At 40.2% G+C, this 15,735-nt stretch overlaps 1 protein-coding gene across 3 annotated transcripts in view; it reads left to right on the forward strand.

Moving 5' to 3' along the window:
• TRPM6 (transient receptor potential cation channel subfamily M member 6) overlaps positions 1–15,735 on the forward strand; it is a 165,591-nt gene that overhangs the window by 61,878 nt on the left and 87,978 nt on the right. For all 3 annotated transcript variants that reach the window (XM_070375764.1, XM_070375762.1, XM_070375763.1), the window contains exons 2-6: positions 1,363–1,442; positions 4,081–4,119; positions 4,952–5,129; positions 8,994–9,207; positions 14,821–14,945. In XM_070375764.1, coding sequence (XP_070231865.1) covers positions 1,363–1,442; positions 4,081–4,119; positions 4,952–5,129; positions 8,994–9,207; positions 14,821–14,945 — 636 coding nt within the window. The remainder of the gene's footprint in view (positions 1–1,362; positions 1,443–4,080; positions 4,120–4,951; positions 5,130–8,993; positions 9,208–14,820; positions 14,946–15,735) is intronic.

Consider the following 15,735-nt stretch of genomic DNA (forward strand, 5'->3'; position numbering starts at 1 on the left):
CCCATGCTACCAACCAAAAAGCTAATTTTTACCTCTGATTTACCAATAATAATAACTAAGCTTTATTGAGCCTTAATAGGTCCCAAGGAGAAATCTAAGCTTTTAATTCCTTTCAATAGCACAGTAAGGTATTACTATTATTATTATTTCCATTTTTAATTGATGAGCAAACAGGTATGAAGAAAGTAATTTGCCCAGATAGTTCTACTAGTGTTGGCTGTCTAGCCTTTTAAAAGAAGGGAATATTTGAGCCTAGCTTGCTTAATTTATATACATAGGCCCCTGAATTAAGTTCTCTTTTTGGAGCTATTTTTAATAGTTGTTACACATGAGGTTTAATTATATCAATTTGTTATCCATTTCCTTCTTTTTATTCTGAGTTTCTTCAGAGTAAGAACTTTGTTTTATTTGCCATAGGATTCCCAGCATGCCACATGGAGGCCTATTCTAAAATGTTTGTTGAATGAATTCAGATATTTTGAAATTTACCCAATAACATCCTATGCTTATACAATGTGCAGCAAATTCTCCCTTAAAGAAAGCAGTAAACTGGGGCGAGCTTGAATGACCAGAAATTGAGTTCATTTGGGAATAGCAGAGGAATTGCAATTTGGGAAATGCATGCTGTCACAAGCTACAGGTGAATCTGTTGAGGGTTTGGGACAGGGAGTGCAAAGAAGGGGGCATCCAGTCAGAGTCCAAGCAGTCAATTCATTGTCTTGAGGATGGGAGAGACTGTTGGTGGATGGTTATTGGTCAGGAATTAAGTCTCATTTCCTGTGAATCGGGCATTTATCTTGTGAATCGGGAAATCAGTTTTTCAGTTAAGGTCCCTTCTGAGGGCGCATGTGCAGTATTCCCCATTACATATCCTTCAGATTAGTTTTAGATTGAACTCCTTTCATAGAATCTTGCTGAGATTACAGCCCTCCTCTGACATTCTTTCCAGCTTCCTGTCAAATCTTAGCCAGAGTAGGACTTTATAAGTGAGATTTTTGAAGTTTAAGAGCTTCATATTCACTCTATAGGGTTACAGTGCAAGATTTAAAAGTGACTTTTGGAAGAATTAAGAGAATGCTTCAGCTATATCTTTATTTCCTTGGTAGAGTTGTATGCATTTAGGGATCTTACATTTAAATGAGATTATGGACCAATTAACTTTGGGAAAATTTTTGCATTCAAATTATTTCTGTCTATATGTCTGTAATAGAAGCCAATGAACACTTAGTCTGTTTGGGGTTGGTCTTGGCATTTTAATTTGTGTCTATTATAATTAAACATATATTGCCTACCTGGCCTACTGTGGTTATACTGAGTTCTTATTTCATTAGGCTACAAAAATAATGACATTCTTCTATTCAGTCCCAGAAATCTTGGATTGAAGGAGTGTTCAACAAGAGAGAATGTAACAAAATCATACCCAGCTCTAAAGACCCTCACAGGTATAATTTTTAATTACATTTTTCTTTTTAAACCTACAGTACTTGGAAGACTGCTTATTGAAATTTAGAGCTATGACTTTACCTTGGCAGAGCCACTGTTGGTATTGTGGTAAATTTTACTCTTGCTTTATCTTTAATACACTTGTTTGTCTAGTGGAATGATAGATACCAGGGAAGTATCTAGTACTACATCTATTCCATGTGGGTTTGGATAATTTATAACTTTTGAGTATTGGATATTTCAACATAGTGTGAATTCCTTATCCCCAGGTGTCTATGGAATATAGTAGCTGGGATATTTCAGGACTCCATGCTCAGATATAGAAACAGTTAATTGTTTCCTCCTGCAGGCTTTTTCCTTGAGCAGATAATGGGCAGCAGAATGAAATGACCTGAGTTTGACCACTCCGAGTTCTTGACAATCATTTGAAAACTCTACTTGTAGAACAAAGTTCAAAACAGTAGCCAGGGAAAGATAAAGGAAGACAGGGCTGTGGAAAATTCCCCAGGGTAATGGATCCATGAAATTAAGGTTGGGTAGCATTGCCCTTAGGGAAAAGAATTAAAGGAAAATAGGAGAGCAGTGTTTTAATTAGGGGGACCATTCTATTTTTAGATTCTGTTGGGCAATTAACCTTATATTCATGTGAAGTTTAGAAATCACAGCTGTATGTTCATGAAAGATAGCACCATGAGGTCACTGAAATTCTAGTTCTTTGGGGATGATGACTAAAATAGTGTTCTTTGCATTTGTTAAATATTTACTAGTCCCACCCTCTTTGAATTACCTGTGGTTTATAAGCCCTGTGATTGGAAATCCTCATTTTACCTGCTTATGAAATGTTTACAGACTAAAAAATCAGGGTAACCTTTTTTCCCTTCATCTTTTATGACATTTTGTAGTATGATGATGGATGTAGTGGAAGGCAGATTGAGTTCAGGTGACTCGCATTGCTCTGTAAATGGAAAATCGTCTTCACAGTCACTTTGAACTTCATGAAATGTGGTAAACTGTAGGTCATTCGGAGAAGGCAATGGCACCCCACTCCAGTACTCTTGCCTGGAAAATCCCATGGACAGAGGAGCCTGGTAGGCTCCAGTCCATGGGGTCGTTAAGAGTCGGACACGACTGAGCGACTTCACTTTCACTTTTCACTTTCATGCATTGGAGAAGGAAATGGCAACCCACTCCAGTATTCTTGCCTGGAGAATCCCAGGGACAGAGGAGCCTAGTGGGCTGCTGTCTATGGGGTTGCACAGAGTCAGACACAACTAAAGCGACTTAGCAGCAGCAGCAGCAGTAGGTCATTAGCCCACAGACTCAAGAAGAACATCAATGATCATAATTCCATGAATGGTCTAAGATGTACTACTTTTTATTGGAAGAAAGCAGTCTCTCTTTTTCTGTGATTGTAAAAAAAAGGTTAATGGATGGTTATGGCTATTTCTCCTATGCCAGCCTTTTTCTTAGACCCTAGTAAAATTCTCAAAGCTGTAGCCTTCATGCAATTTTCTTCCTTACAGTGCACAGCAAAAGAGTGATGGTTCATTATTTTAAACTTAGATAAAAGTTGATCTTTTCCTGATTCTTTTTGTCCCTTCTAATAAGAAAAAAATCTGATGGACTTGACTACAGTGCTTTTTTTTTCCCCCTCATTTTGAACTTGTTGAGGGAACAAAAATTCTAAAAGGCTGGAACATTCATTTCTGAATAATTTAGAATGACTGATTTTATGAACACTATCTTTTATTTCATTATTTTAACTAGATTTCTTTTCTAGTTAAAACTTCTTCAGGACTTCCCTGGTAGTCCAGTGGTTAAGAATCTACCTTGTAATGTGGGGAACAGGGTGGGTTTGATCCCTGGGCAGGGAATTAAGATCCCACATGCTGCAGGGCAGCTAAGCCCTTGCGCCATAACGGTTGAATTCATGCACTCTAGAGCCTGAGAAGCACAATTAGAGAGCCTGCTTGTTACAACAGAGGATCTGCCATGGTGCTAAGATTTAAAAATCTTATTTTTACAAAACAAACAAAAAATCTTCAGGCTTAAAAATGTAATCATTGATGACCATAAGGCTAACTCCCAAATCCAGGAGGCTTTTTTGAATCATAAAAAAGAGATTAATAAAGATAACAATTATATTCACACCAAATGTTCCTTAATTTGACAGTGTTTAGGGTTTTAAAATTGTATATGTGTATTTTCTTACTTAATTCTTAAGAATTTTGTTATCTTCATAGTATAATATTAGTAGCCAACATTATTATACAAACTGCAGTGTACCAGATATTATAAGACACCTTACATATATTATCACCCTTAATCTTTCTAATAATTGTATGGGTCAGATATTATTTTCAGATATGAGAACTGGGGCTTAGAAGAATTGTTAAATCATTGAGATTTAAATCCAGGTATTTTGGTTCCTAACTGTGTTTTGTTAATTAGATCATAGTTGCTAAGGTGTAATTATATATGGAAAATGACACAGGGGAATATTTGGGAGGTAGTATATATATGAATACTCAGTAATCCTGATTTCTAGACTGTAGAAAACTAACAGATATTTAAATATGAATTAAATTTGTTTTAAAACATTAATAAACTAACAGTGGTTTTATCTGTTTTATTTAGATGCACTGCAGGATGTCAGGTCTGTCAGAATTTAATCAGGTAAGCCTTAGATAAAAAATTCTATGTTTATATATATCTCTGAGGTCACATCTCTTTTTTTGGATTGGTTAATACTCCTTTTGATGTGCATTTTACATATTACATGAGGATATTTTCTTAATTTTCTCAAGTCTTGAGTTTTTTTGGTAAAACAGCTTTTTTGAAGTATAGTTGACATAAAATAAACTGCACGTGTTTAAAATATACAATTTGATGGGTTTTTTGTTTTCTTTACTATTTCAGTCATTTTTAAGTGTACAGTTCAGCAGTGTTAAGTATATTCGCACTGTTGTGTAATGGATTTTTAGAACTTTTTCCTTTTGTCCATCCATTCGTCAGCTGATGTTCAGAATTTTTAAATTTTGTTCCTATAGTCATCTGTTGATGTTTCTTCTAGCTCCTGCTTATTGTGAATAATGCTGCTATGAACATGGGTGCATAAGAGATTTTTAGTGTTTTCTTAAAGCATCCCCAAAATGATTCTAATGTGCAGCTAAGGGAGAGAACCTCTGAGAATGTTTTTAAACTTAGAAAACAACCCAGTGTTTGAAATCTAATATAAACCTCATTGAGAAGTTTTAAAACTGTTGATATATGTCATCTGTACATTACCCTAGAAACATGTAGAAACACTGAATCTGTTTTCTTTTTAAATTTTTTGACCATGACATGTAGAAACTTAGTTACCCAACCAGGGATTAAACCCATGCCCCCTACAATGGAAGCATGGAGTCTTAACTAGTGCATCACCAGGGAAGTTCCCACTGCCTCTATTTCCTATTCTAAAATTGTGTGTTTTCTATTTTAAATTGGTTTTTATGTCAAATTTAAGGTGTTACTGTGGACTATTGATTAGAGACCATCATGGGATAGATTATACTCGGACTGTCTCAGCTGCCAGCGGTAGTGAAGATGAACAGTGGTCTGTTGAAAAGCACACAACGAAAAGCCCTACAGACACCTTTGGCACGATTAACTTCCAACATGGAGAGCACATCCACCACTCCAAGGTTTGCTAATAACTCACATTATTTTGCTGGTTTCTAAACAGAGGATATAACCTCCAAATGTATGTCCAAATAGAATTTCCAAGTGTAGATGATCAGATGACCAGATTTTATTGCAAAAGCGATCCATGTTGTTGACCTGTTGACAAAAATGACTGGGCTGTTTGCTTTATATTTGAGGAGCAGTTCCCAGATGTGGTGTGGCCAGCTCTTTATTTGATTGACCTCTTTCAAGCCAGCTTTTATGCCCCCTGCAGAAGAGAATGGCTTATTACTCTTGAGGCAGTTGCCAAAGGGCTGCCCTTCCTTCGGGAATGCACAAAAATTACTACCAAAGAACAGATTTCAGCAGAAGTGTGGCCATAGCAATTCTCAGTAACTTAGCCTGTGGCTCTTGATGCCTGATATGTCCCCATGAGAAATTCTTCTTGGAAAGAAAATGGGGGTGATTTCTTTCTGTACCCCCTGAATGATAGTGCTAGGCTTTCCAGGCCAGTTTTCTTCCTGTCTCTAACATGGTATTTTGCATGTGATTTGCATAGTTATTGACAAGTCAGCTGTCTCTGTTGAGCTTGTTAACTACTCCCTGCTTTTTTAGAGGCAGCTTTCCCTGGGGAAAATGCAAGGGGCACTCACCTCAGGAAAGCTCAGAATCAGCTGTGCCCTGGAGTGTCACCATCAGTTAAATGGATTTGAAAGAATAATTCTTTTTTTTTTTTTTTTTTAATGTTTTAACAAGTCTCAAGTTTCTTTTTTTTTTTTTTTTTATATTGGAGGATCATTTCCTCACCATGTTGTGTTGGTTTCTCTCATATAACAATGCAAATCAGCAACAGTTTTAATAGTGCCATAATAATAAGGTTTCATAATATAATTGTATAGTAGTCTACATGTCTGATTACTAATCCTCTTGCACCTAACTTTGTGCATTGACTTTTCCTTCAGTTGCCAAGAAAACTGTCTTTGGAAGCTGACTTTCACAAAACTCTTTATGTGATTTTTTCCCTTAAGTTTTTGTCTTCTTCCTTTTGTTTTATGTTGGTTCATAATCATCATCATTTACTCATTTTTTTCAGTCCATTCAGCAGATCTTTATGGTTCAATCCCTTGGTGGGGAAGATCCCTGGAGAAGGAAATGGCAACCCACTCCAGTACTCTTGCCTGGAAAATCCCATGGACCGAGGAGCCTGATAGGATTTAGTCCATGGGGTCAGGAAAAGTCGGACATGACTCAGCCACTTCACTTCATTTCATTTCATAGTCTGCTATGCCCCAAAGACCATATGTTCTGTGTACTAACATTGCTTACAGTCTAGTGAGGGAAACAGGAAATGAACATACGATTACTACAGACAGTGTAGATGTTATGAAAGGGGAGTACAGGGTCCTTTGAGAGAATGAAAAGCAAACTCCTGTTTTTCTTGGATTGGGTGTGTATGTCAGGGAAGCCATCTGAGAGTAGGGACGGCTATACTGAGAAGGGAAAGGTGAGTGAGGCAGAAGGGTAACACCACTGTAGGCAAGAGGAATAATTTGTACGAAGGCCAAGGGGGATTCGGGTATGTGTTGGAGAAGACTCTTGAGAGTCCCTTGGACTGCAAGGAAATCCAACCAGTCCATTCTGAAGGAGATCAGCCCTGGGATATCTTTGGAAGGAATGATGCTGAAGCTGAAACTCTAGTACTTTGGCCACCACATGCAAAGAGTTGACTCATTGGAAAAGACTCTGATGCTGGGAGGGATTGGGGGCAGGAGGAGAAGAGGACGACAGAGGATGAGATGCTGGATGGGATCACTGACTTGATGGACGTGAGTTTGAGTGAACTCCGGGAGTTGGTGATGGACAGGGAGGCCTGGCGTGCTGCGATTCATGGGGTCGCAAAGAGTTGGACACGACTGAGCGACTGAACTGAACTGAGGAAAACCAAAAGCATAGTCAGACAAATCTCCTGATCACTAATACGTTTTATGCTTAGCATTAGGCTCCTGGTACCTACTCTGTGCCTGAATACATTTTATTTGACCTCTCAGAAGAGAAGCAGCTATCCTTATACTTCAGCCTGGAATTGAACTTCAGTCTTAGAGTGCATAGCAGGAGAGCTTGTGAGAGCTGGTTACTCATCCCTCTGGCTGCATTTGCCTTCCCAGTTGTTAGCCCTCCCACCTCCTTCCACAAAGGATTGGAGGTGAGTTAGTTATAAAGGTGGAGAAGGCAATGGCACCCCACTCCAGTACTCTTGCCTGGAAAATCCCATGGACGGAGGAGCCTGGTAGGCTGCAGTCCGTGGGAACTCGAAAAGTCGGACACGACTGAGCGACTTCATTTTCACTTTTCACTTTCCTGCATTGGAGAAGGAAACGGCAACCCACTCCAGTGTTCTTGCCTGGAGAATCCCAGGGACGGGGGAGCCTGGTGGGCTCCCGTCTATGGGGTCTCACAGAGTCGGACATGACTGAAGAGACTTAGTAGTAGTAGTAGTTATAAAGGAGGAGGAGGGGAAGGTAAGAGTAGTTAACCCTTAGCATCGCCTTTGGTTGGCTTTTGGAAGAAAAGACTCTGCTGCTGATAATTTAGTTAATGAAGGGTGTTTATCCTGAAATCTCAAGAAGTATCTTCTAGGACTAAAAGTACTTAATGGTTGAAAGAGAGTGCTACCTGGAAGAAGAGTTGCGATAGAAGGAGAACTAACCCAGAGCTGCTTCTCTGCCTTTATTTATTACTTGGAGCAACATAAACCATTGCACAAAGGTCCACTTGTATTTTCCCTGCTATTTGTATACATGATAAAGCCATGGTAACTCAGTTTCCTCGCTTGTAAATTGAATCCTAGTTACCCTTAGATTCTTTCTACTATTCAATACATTCTGTGATGGCTGCACCATCCTCATGTTCAGAATTCCTAATATTTTAATTATGAAATAAAGGGATTATTTTTTAAGAATTTCAAAGGTGAAGACAATTGTTTTAAATCAGTATCACATTCTGGAGGATCATGTGATAATTCCTATTTGCATATCTATGGTGATCTCTACCTGTGGTTATAGATTCATGGTTTCTTATAGCTCTTATCCTATAAATCTGACTTATTCTTGCTGTTGGTTGGCTCACACTCATCTCAATATAATTTTAACAATCTGTAAGTGGCTGCATTGGCTGGGAAAAGAAAGCCAGTCATATGCTTTTTAATTTTGGGCAAAATGACAAATGATTCTGGACTGTCTGATTTCCTCTTTTTTTTTGGTTACATTGACCCTTTTGTGAAAAGTGTATATTTTAGGGAAAAAAGTTTTTAGAGAGATTTTATATATATATATATGTATATATAAATAATATCATTAGAAAGTAAAATTTGAAATAAATATACATGTTCCTGGATCTTAATTTAAATTATGCAAACATGTAAGTATATGCATCTCAAGGGATGTACAATAATTGTCAATAGTGGATGAAAAAATATGCACATATGTGAAATGACCAAGTAAATTAAGAAAAGCCAAAACATTTATGAAAAGCCTCATTTCACTGATTTCTAAACAATTTTTTTAAATGGGTTTGCTGGAGTAATGGTTTTTGCCAGTTTGACATTTTTCTGCCTCACCTCAGACCTTCTAGAGAACATTGATGGACCAACGCTGAAAATCAGAGGAAACCTTCCTGCTGTGACTTGTAATTCCCAGAAGGAACTTAAAGGGGGTGTGGGATCCTTTCAAAGTAAATATTTCCATCATAGGAAGATGAGCTTTTAAAGAGATTCCAGGCACTGTTCTTTTAAGTTTTGGCATTTCAGTTGCCCTGCTGTGTGCTTATTATGAATTGGCATGTCTTTTCCACTATTTTATGTGTATGTGTTTATGTATATCTTCCAGTATATTAGAACTTCTTATGACACAAAGTTGGATCACCTGTTACATTTAATGTTGAAAGAGTGGAAGATGGAACTGCCAAAGCTGGTGATCTCCGTCCATGGTGGTATCCAGAACTTCAAGATGCCCTCAAAACTTAAAGAGATCTTCAGCCAAGGTTTGGTCAAAGCTGCAGAGACAACAGGAGCATGGATAATAACTGAAGGCATTAATACAGGTAAGGCACATTCCCTGTTCCACTCTTTTTTTTTCTTTTTCTGTAATTCCTTTTAAAACTGAATCAGCCAGTATAGCACTTAAGTTTGCTCTGCAGTGCTCCTAGGAGATATAGGCAGCATGAGGGAGGAAGACTGAAACTGTAGTAACTGAAAAAGAAACCCAGAAGAATCATAGACCTTTCCTGGACTGTGTTTTTACCATTGTTAAAATCTCCTATTTTAATATAACTTTGTAGGCTTTTACCAAAGAAAATAGTTTTTCATGAGCTTTGGACTATTGTAAGGTTACAAAGGACACGGACTCCAGGCAACAGTGTAGTGTGTGTAGTGTGTGGGCATAGACATGAGATAAACTCGCCGTGGTCAAGTTCTCAGCAATTGGAAAGCAGGGACGTGTGCAACAATTGTATTGAGTGCATGGGGCATGAGGAGATAATTAACTACAAAACCACCTTTTCACGTACTATCTCTATCTGAGTCTTATATTTCTTGAAATCTGGCATTCAAAAACTTCATTTAGTAGCCCCTGAACCTCTAACCCGACTCTCTTGCATCAGTTTTTATGAACTGTATGTGTATAACAGAATCATCTGGGGGCATTACAAAAATACAATACACAGGCTCTACTCCAAATTAATTAGAGTTTTTCAGGGTGGAACTTCTGAAGGATGTCTAGTGTGCAGCCGGGGTTGAGAATTAGTAACTTCACAAACTCCTGTTACCATCTGTTACTAACCTATCACAGTTCTAACACCAGTTCCCATGTGACCAGCTGAAATGTCCTACAATCCAACTCAGTTCTGACAATATTTACCTGGAAACAGCATCAGATCTCACAGGTTTAGGGCTCCGTCCCACAAGACTGTCCTCTCTTCAGACGTCAGCCTCCAGTCCAGGTTGTTACCTGTGCTTCTGACTCTCTGGCTGCAAATAAGGTGGCTCAGATGGTAAAGAGCCTGCATGCAATGTCGGAGACCCAGGTTCTATCCCTGATTTCCCCTGGAGAAGAAAATGGCAACCCACTCCAGTATTCTTGCCTGGAGAATTCCATAGACAGAGGGAGCCTAGTGGGCTATGGTCCATGGAGTCACAAAGACTTGGACACAACTGAGTGACTAACACTTTCACACTTTCTTTCACGTCCCACTACCCGATCCTTGGGTTTGATGAATTTACTAGAGTAGTTCACAGGATGCAGGAAACCAATTTACTCATTAGATTACCAGTTTATTATAGAAGGATGTAACTCAAGAACAGCTAGAGAGAAGTGATTCATAGGACAAGGCACCTGTGGGAAAGGGCATGGGGCTTCTGTGCCTTCCTCCCATGTCCACATGTTGACTTGGAAGCTCTCCAAATCCTGTTTTTTGTTTTGTTTTGTTTGTTTGGTTTTTGTAGAGGCTTCATTGTTGTTCTTGTTGTTGTTTAGTCAACTGAGTCATGTCCAGCTCTTCTGCAAACCATGGACTGTAGCCTGCTGTAGGCTACAGTCTGTAGCTTACAAACTGTAGGCTCCTCTGTCCACGGGATTTCCCAGGCAAGAACACTGGAGTGGGTTGCCATTTCCTTCTCCAGGGGATCGTCCCAAGCCAGGGGTGGAACCCACATCTTCTGCATTGGCAGGCAGATTCTTTACCACTAAGCCACCTGGGAAACCCATAGGCTTCATTATATGGGCATAATTGATTATATTATTGGTTATTGATAATTGAACTCAATATCCAGTTCCTTTCCCTTCCCCAGAGGTTGGGGATGCGACTGGAAGTTCCAACCCTCTAATCACAAAGATGGTTGGTTATTCTGGAAACCAACCCACAGCAGTAGGTCCAAAAGTTGTCTCATTAACATAACAATACCATCTCTCACTCTCACCACTTAGGAAATTCCAGGGATTTGAGGAGCTCTGTGTCTCTGACAGACTAAATAGTTATTATTACAAGTCACAATATCACTCCTGTAGCTTTCCCTCTTCCCTTTACTTCTCTCTATTTCTACTTGGGATGTTCTAGCCAGTGTTTCCTATTAAATTCTGCCCGTCCTTTAGGATCTACATTAGGTGCTGACATACCCAGGAAGCGTTCTCTATCTCAACTCACTGTTGTTCCGTAATTTCTGCCTGTAGCACCTGTGCCACGTGTGTGTTTGACATACAGGCTAGGTCAGGATGAGTCTCCTTGATTATGAGGTAGAAGCCAGGGCCTATACATTTGTCTAACAGTGAACAACAGGTACTAAGATAAGAAATAATTTCTTTTGACTAAAAAGGAATGAAGAAAGCAAGTGATTGAAAAAACAAAGAAAACATAAAACCAAGGGATTTAGAGCCTGTCACCAGTGGGTAGGTAACCTCTGGTACTATTGTTTCACATTCTTAAAAGAAAGTGAAGGTTGCAGAGTTCTAAGTCCAGTGTGTAGTACTTATTTTATTTCCAGTAAAAAAAAAAAAATAAAAGGGTGGGTGGGGAAGTTTATAGAGTTCAGGAAAAGGTGAACTTGGTCATAGTTTTTTTCTTTGAATAGCTAACTGTGTCACGTGCTTTACTTACTGCCTTTTTAAAATTAATATTTTAGGTTAGGGTCAATTAAGGAATGCAAATATAATAGTGTGAAAACTATAGAAATAGTTCATATGAACAAAAGAAATGAGATATATTTGGAGCTTCCTTAAACAATAACCAGGGTCTGACTTGATTCAAGCACAGCTCCTTAGGGCCTGACTACACAATAAGTGGTCCCTGGACCAGTAACATCAGCATCACCAAGGAGTTTGATGGTAACCCAGATATCAGGCTCCCCAGATGAGTGGGATAAAAAACTGCGTTTTGATAACATCCCCAGATGATTCTTGAAAGTGAAAGTTGCTCAGTCATGTCTGACTCTTTGTAACCCCATGGACTATACAATCCATGGAATTCTCCAGACCAGAATACTGGAGTGGGTAGCCTTTCCCTTCTCCAGGGGATCTTCCCAGTCCAGGGATCGAACCCAGGCCTCCCACATCGCAGGCGCATTCTTTACCAGCTGAGCCACCAGACAAGCCCAGGAATACTGGACTGGGTAGCCTATTCATTCTCCAGCGGATCTTCCCAGCCCAGGAACTGAACCGGGGTTTCCTGCATTGCAAGTAGATTCTTTACCAACTGAGCCCCAGAGGATTCTTATGAACATTTAAATTTGAGAAGCTTTGTTTATCAGCTTTAGCCTATGCTTGAATGCTTCTCAACTGTAGTAGAACGTTATTTGGCATGAATTTTTGACACTTATTTAAATTGAATGCCAGAAGCCTTTAAGAACCTACTATGTATTTGGATAGATGCTGTGGATGAAAGATGAGTAAGATATGGCCCCTGGGTTAGTGATGAAGCGGGTGACTGTGATAACAGACAATAAATAACTAACCAAAACTTGATGCTGAATGGGCCATAGTTGAGATACAAAGAAAGTGTTTGGGAGTAAAAGGAAGAGGAAGACAAATTCCATTTCCAACTGGGGAACCTGAGAAAAAGGCTTGGTGGAGGATATATACTCTTCCCTTGAGAAAAGGGTAGAAAGAAGCATTCTAGGCCAAGGTGGCAGTTCAGGGCTGGGAACACAGCTAGAGCTTAAGGCATGTGCAGAGAGTGGTGATACACCTTCTAGCTGGATGTGCCTTGTGGCAGAGGACAGGGACAGCCAAGAGAGACTGGAGCCAGATTGGGTACCATGCTATTTGGGTTGAGGTTTTATTCTCTGTGTAGCAGGGAGCCCTTAAAAGATTTTTGAACAGAAGGATAAATAGGGAATGATATTGTCCGATCAGGTTTTATGGAGTCTTAGCAGGTAATATGTGTTAAGATCACATGTGGGCCGCTGAAAAACTGTCACCACCACATGCTGGTAATCCACGCCAAACCTATGGATCTGAATCTCTGTTGGTACTGATGTATGTTCTGTGGTTCAGAACCCCAGTTTTAGAAGATGACTGGGAGGCGGGGATGCCAGAGAGAAGAAAATGATTTAAGTGCTGTGCTTCAGATGCATGCAATATGCAGGGTTTTTGCTTTTTTCTTCCTGTGCTAATGACACATACAGAGTCAGATTCTACTTTAAAAGAGTAAGTGGTGTAATGTAGTGTTTGCAATTAAAAGGCAGGTTAAGCCAATCTCAAAAGGCTACATAGTGCATAATTCCAACTATATGACATTCTGGAAGAGGCAAAACTATAGACACGATAAAAAGATCAGTGGTTATCAAGGACTGGGGAGAATGAGGGATGAATAGACAGAGTACAGAGGATTTTGAGGACAGTGAAACTATTATGTTTGTAATTCCTCTGTGCCAGCAACTTTCCCTGATAACAGGGAAATAATTGCGTATCAGTTCAGTTCAGTCGCTCAGTCGTGTCCGACTCTTTGTGACCTCATGGACTGCAGCACGCCAGGCCTCCCTGTCCATCGCCAACTCCCTGAGTCTACCCAAACCCATGTCCATCGAGTCAGTGATGCCATCCAACCATCTCATCCTCTGTCATCCCCTTCTCCTCCTGACTACAATCTTTCCCAGCATCAGGGTCTTTTCCAATGAGTCAGCTCTTCACATCAGGTGGCCAAAGTATTGGACTTTCAGCTTCAACATCAGTCCTTCCAATGAACACCCAGGACTGATCTCCTTTAGGATGGACTGGTTGGATCTCCTTGCAGTCCAAGGGACTCAAGAGTCTTCTCCAACACCACAGTTCAAAAGCATCAATTCTTTGGCGCTCAGCTTTCTTTATAGTCCAACTGGCACTTTCTCAGTTCAGTTCAGTCGCTCAGTCATGTCTGACTCTTTGTGACCCATGAATCGCAGCACACCAGGCCTCCCTGTCCATCACCAACTCCTGGAGTTCACTCAGACTCACGTCCATCGAGTCAGTGATGCCATCCAGCCATCTCATCCTCTGTCGTCCCCTTCTCCTCCTGCCTCCAATCCCTCCCAGCATCAGAGTCTTTTCCAGTGAGTCAACTCTTCTCATGAGGTGGCCAAAGTACTGGAGTTTCAGCTTTAGCATCATTCCTTCCAAAGAAATCTCAGGGCTGATCTCCTTCAGAATGTACTGGTTGGATCTCCCTGCAGTCCAAGGGACTCTCAAGAGTCTTCTCCAACACCACACTTCAAAAGCATCAATTCTTCGGCACTTAGCTTTCTTCACAGTCCAACTCTGACATCCATACGTGACCACTGGAAAAACCATAGCCTTGACTAGACGGACCTTTGTTGGCAAACTAATGTCTCTGCTTTTGAATATGCTATCTAGTTTGGTCATAACTTTCCTTCCAAGGAGTAAGCGTCTTTTAATTTCATGGCTGCAGTTACCATCTGCAGTGATTTTGGAGCCCCCCAAAATAAAGTCAGCTGCTGTTTCCACTGTTTCCCTATCTATTTCCCATGAAGTGATGGGACCAGATGCCGTGATCTTCGTTTTCTGAATGTTGAGCTTTAAGCCAACATTTTCACTGTCCACTTTCACTTTGAAAGTGGAGAGTAAAAAAGTTGGCTTTTGCATATACTTGCCTATTATTCTCTTTCTGGCAGTTGCAGTGTTTTGCGTGATTTGTGAGTTAAAGTTTGACTTCTAACCTGGTTGTTCATAGGTGTGTCCAAACATGTTGGGGATGCCCTGAAAGCCCATTCCTCGCAGTCCTTGAGAAAAATCTGGACAGTTGGAATCCCTCCTTGGGGTGTCATTGAGAACCGGAAAGATCTTATTGGAAGAGATGTAAGTAGACAATTCTTTCATAGCAAAAGGAAATAAACATATATCCACTTGCCAGCTTAGCACTATACCTGGATACCTGTAGACATCTTCAATGTAATATGCCCCAAACCAATTCCTGACTTCATGCTGCCTCTCTTACCCTGTCTTAGAAAGTGACAATCTTACCCTGCAGTTGCTCAGGCCCAAAACCCTGCACTAACCCTGAAGTGATCTCTGCTCATACCTCAAACCTAATCCCCTGGGTAATTCTAATAGCTTTCCCAATTCTCATCCGTGGCTTCCCAGGTGGCACTAGAGATAGAGAACCTCCTGCCAATCAATGCAGGAGACGTAAGAGATAGGGGTTCAATCCTTGGGTTGGGAAAATCCCCTGGGGGAGGAAATGGTAACCCACTCCAGTATTCTTGCCTGGAGAATCCCTATGAACAGAGGAGCCTGGCAGGCTACAGCCCATAGTGTCGCAAAGAGTCAGACTTCGCGACACAGCGTGCACTATATATAAAACAGATAACTAGTGAGAAACTACTGAATAGCACAGGGAACTCTACTCATTGCTCTGTAGCGACCTAAAAGGGAAGGGAAGCGGAAGAAGAGGGAACGTGTATATAGCTGATTCACTTACTCTATAGCAGAAACTAGTACAACATTGTAAAGCTACTGTACTCCAATAAAAACTAAAAAAACGAAACAAAACAACTATATCTTGAAAAAAAAGTGACTCATTGCCTTCCAGAAAGATGATAACAGTTTCCATTCCTAACAGCAGGGTATGAGGATGCCCATTGTTCTG

The sequence above is a fragment of the Bos mutus genome, chromosome 8, assembly GCF_027580195.1.
Source record: "Bos mutus isolate GX-2022 chromosome 8, NWIPB_WYAK_1.1, whole genome shotgun sequence".
Classification (NCBI taxonomy): Eukaryota; Metazoa; Chordata; class Mammalia; order Artiodactyla; family Bovidae; genus Bos; species Bos mutus.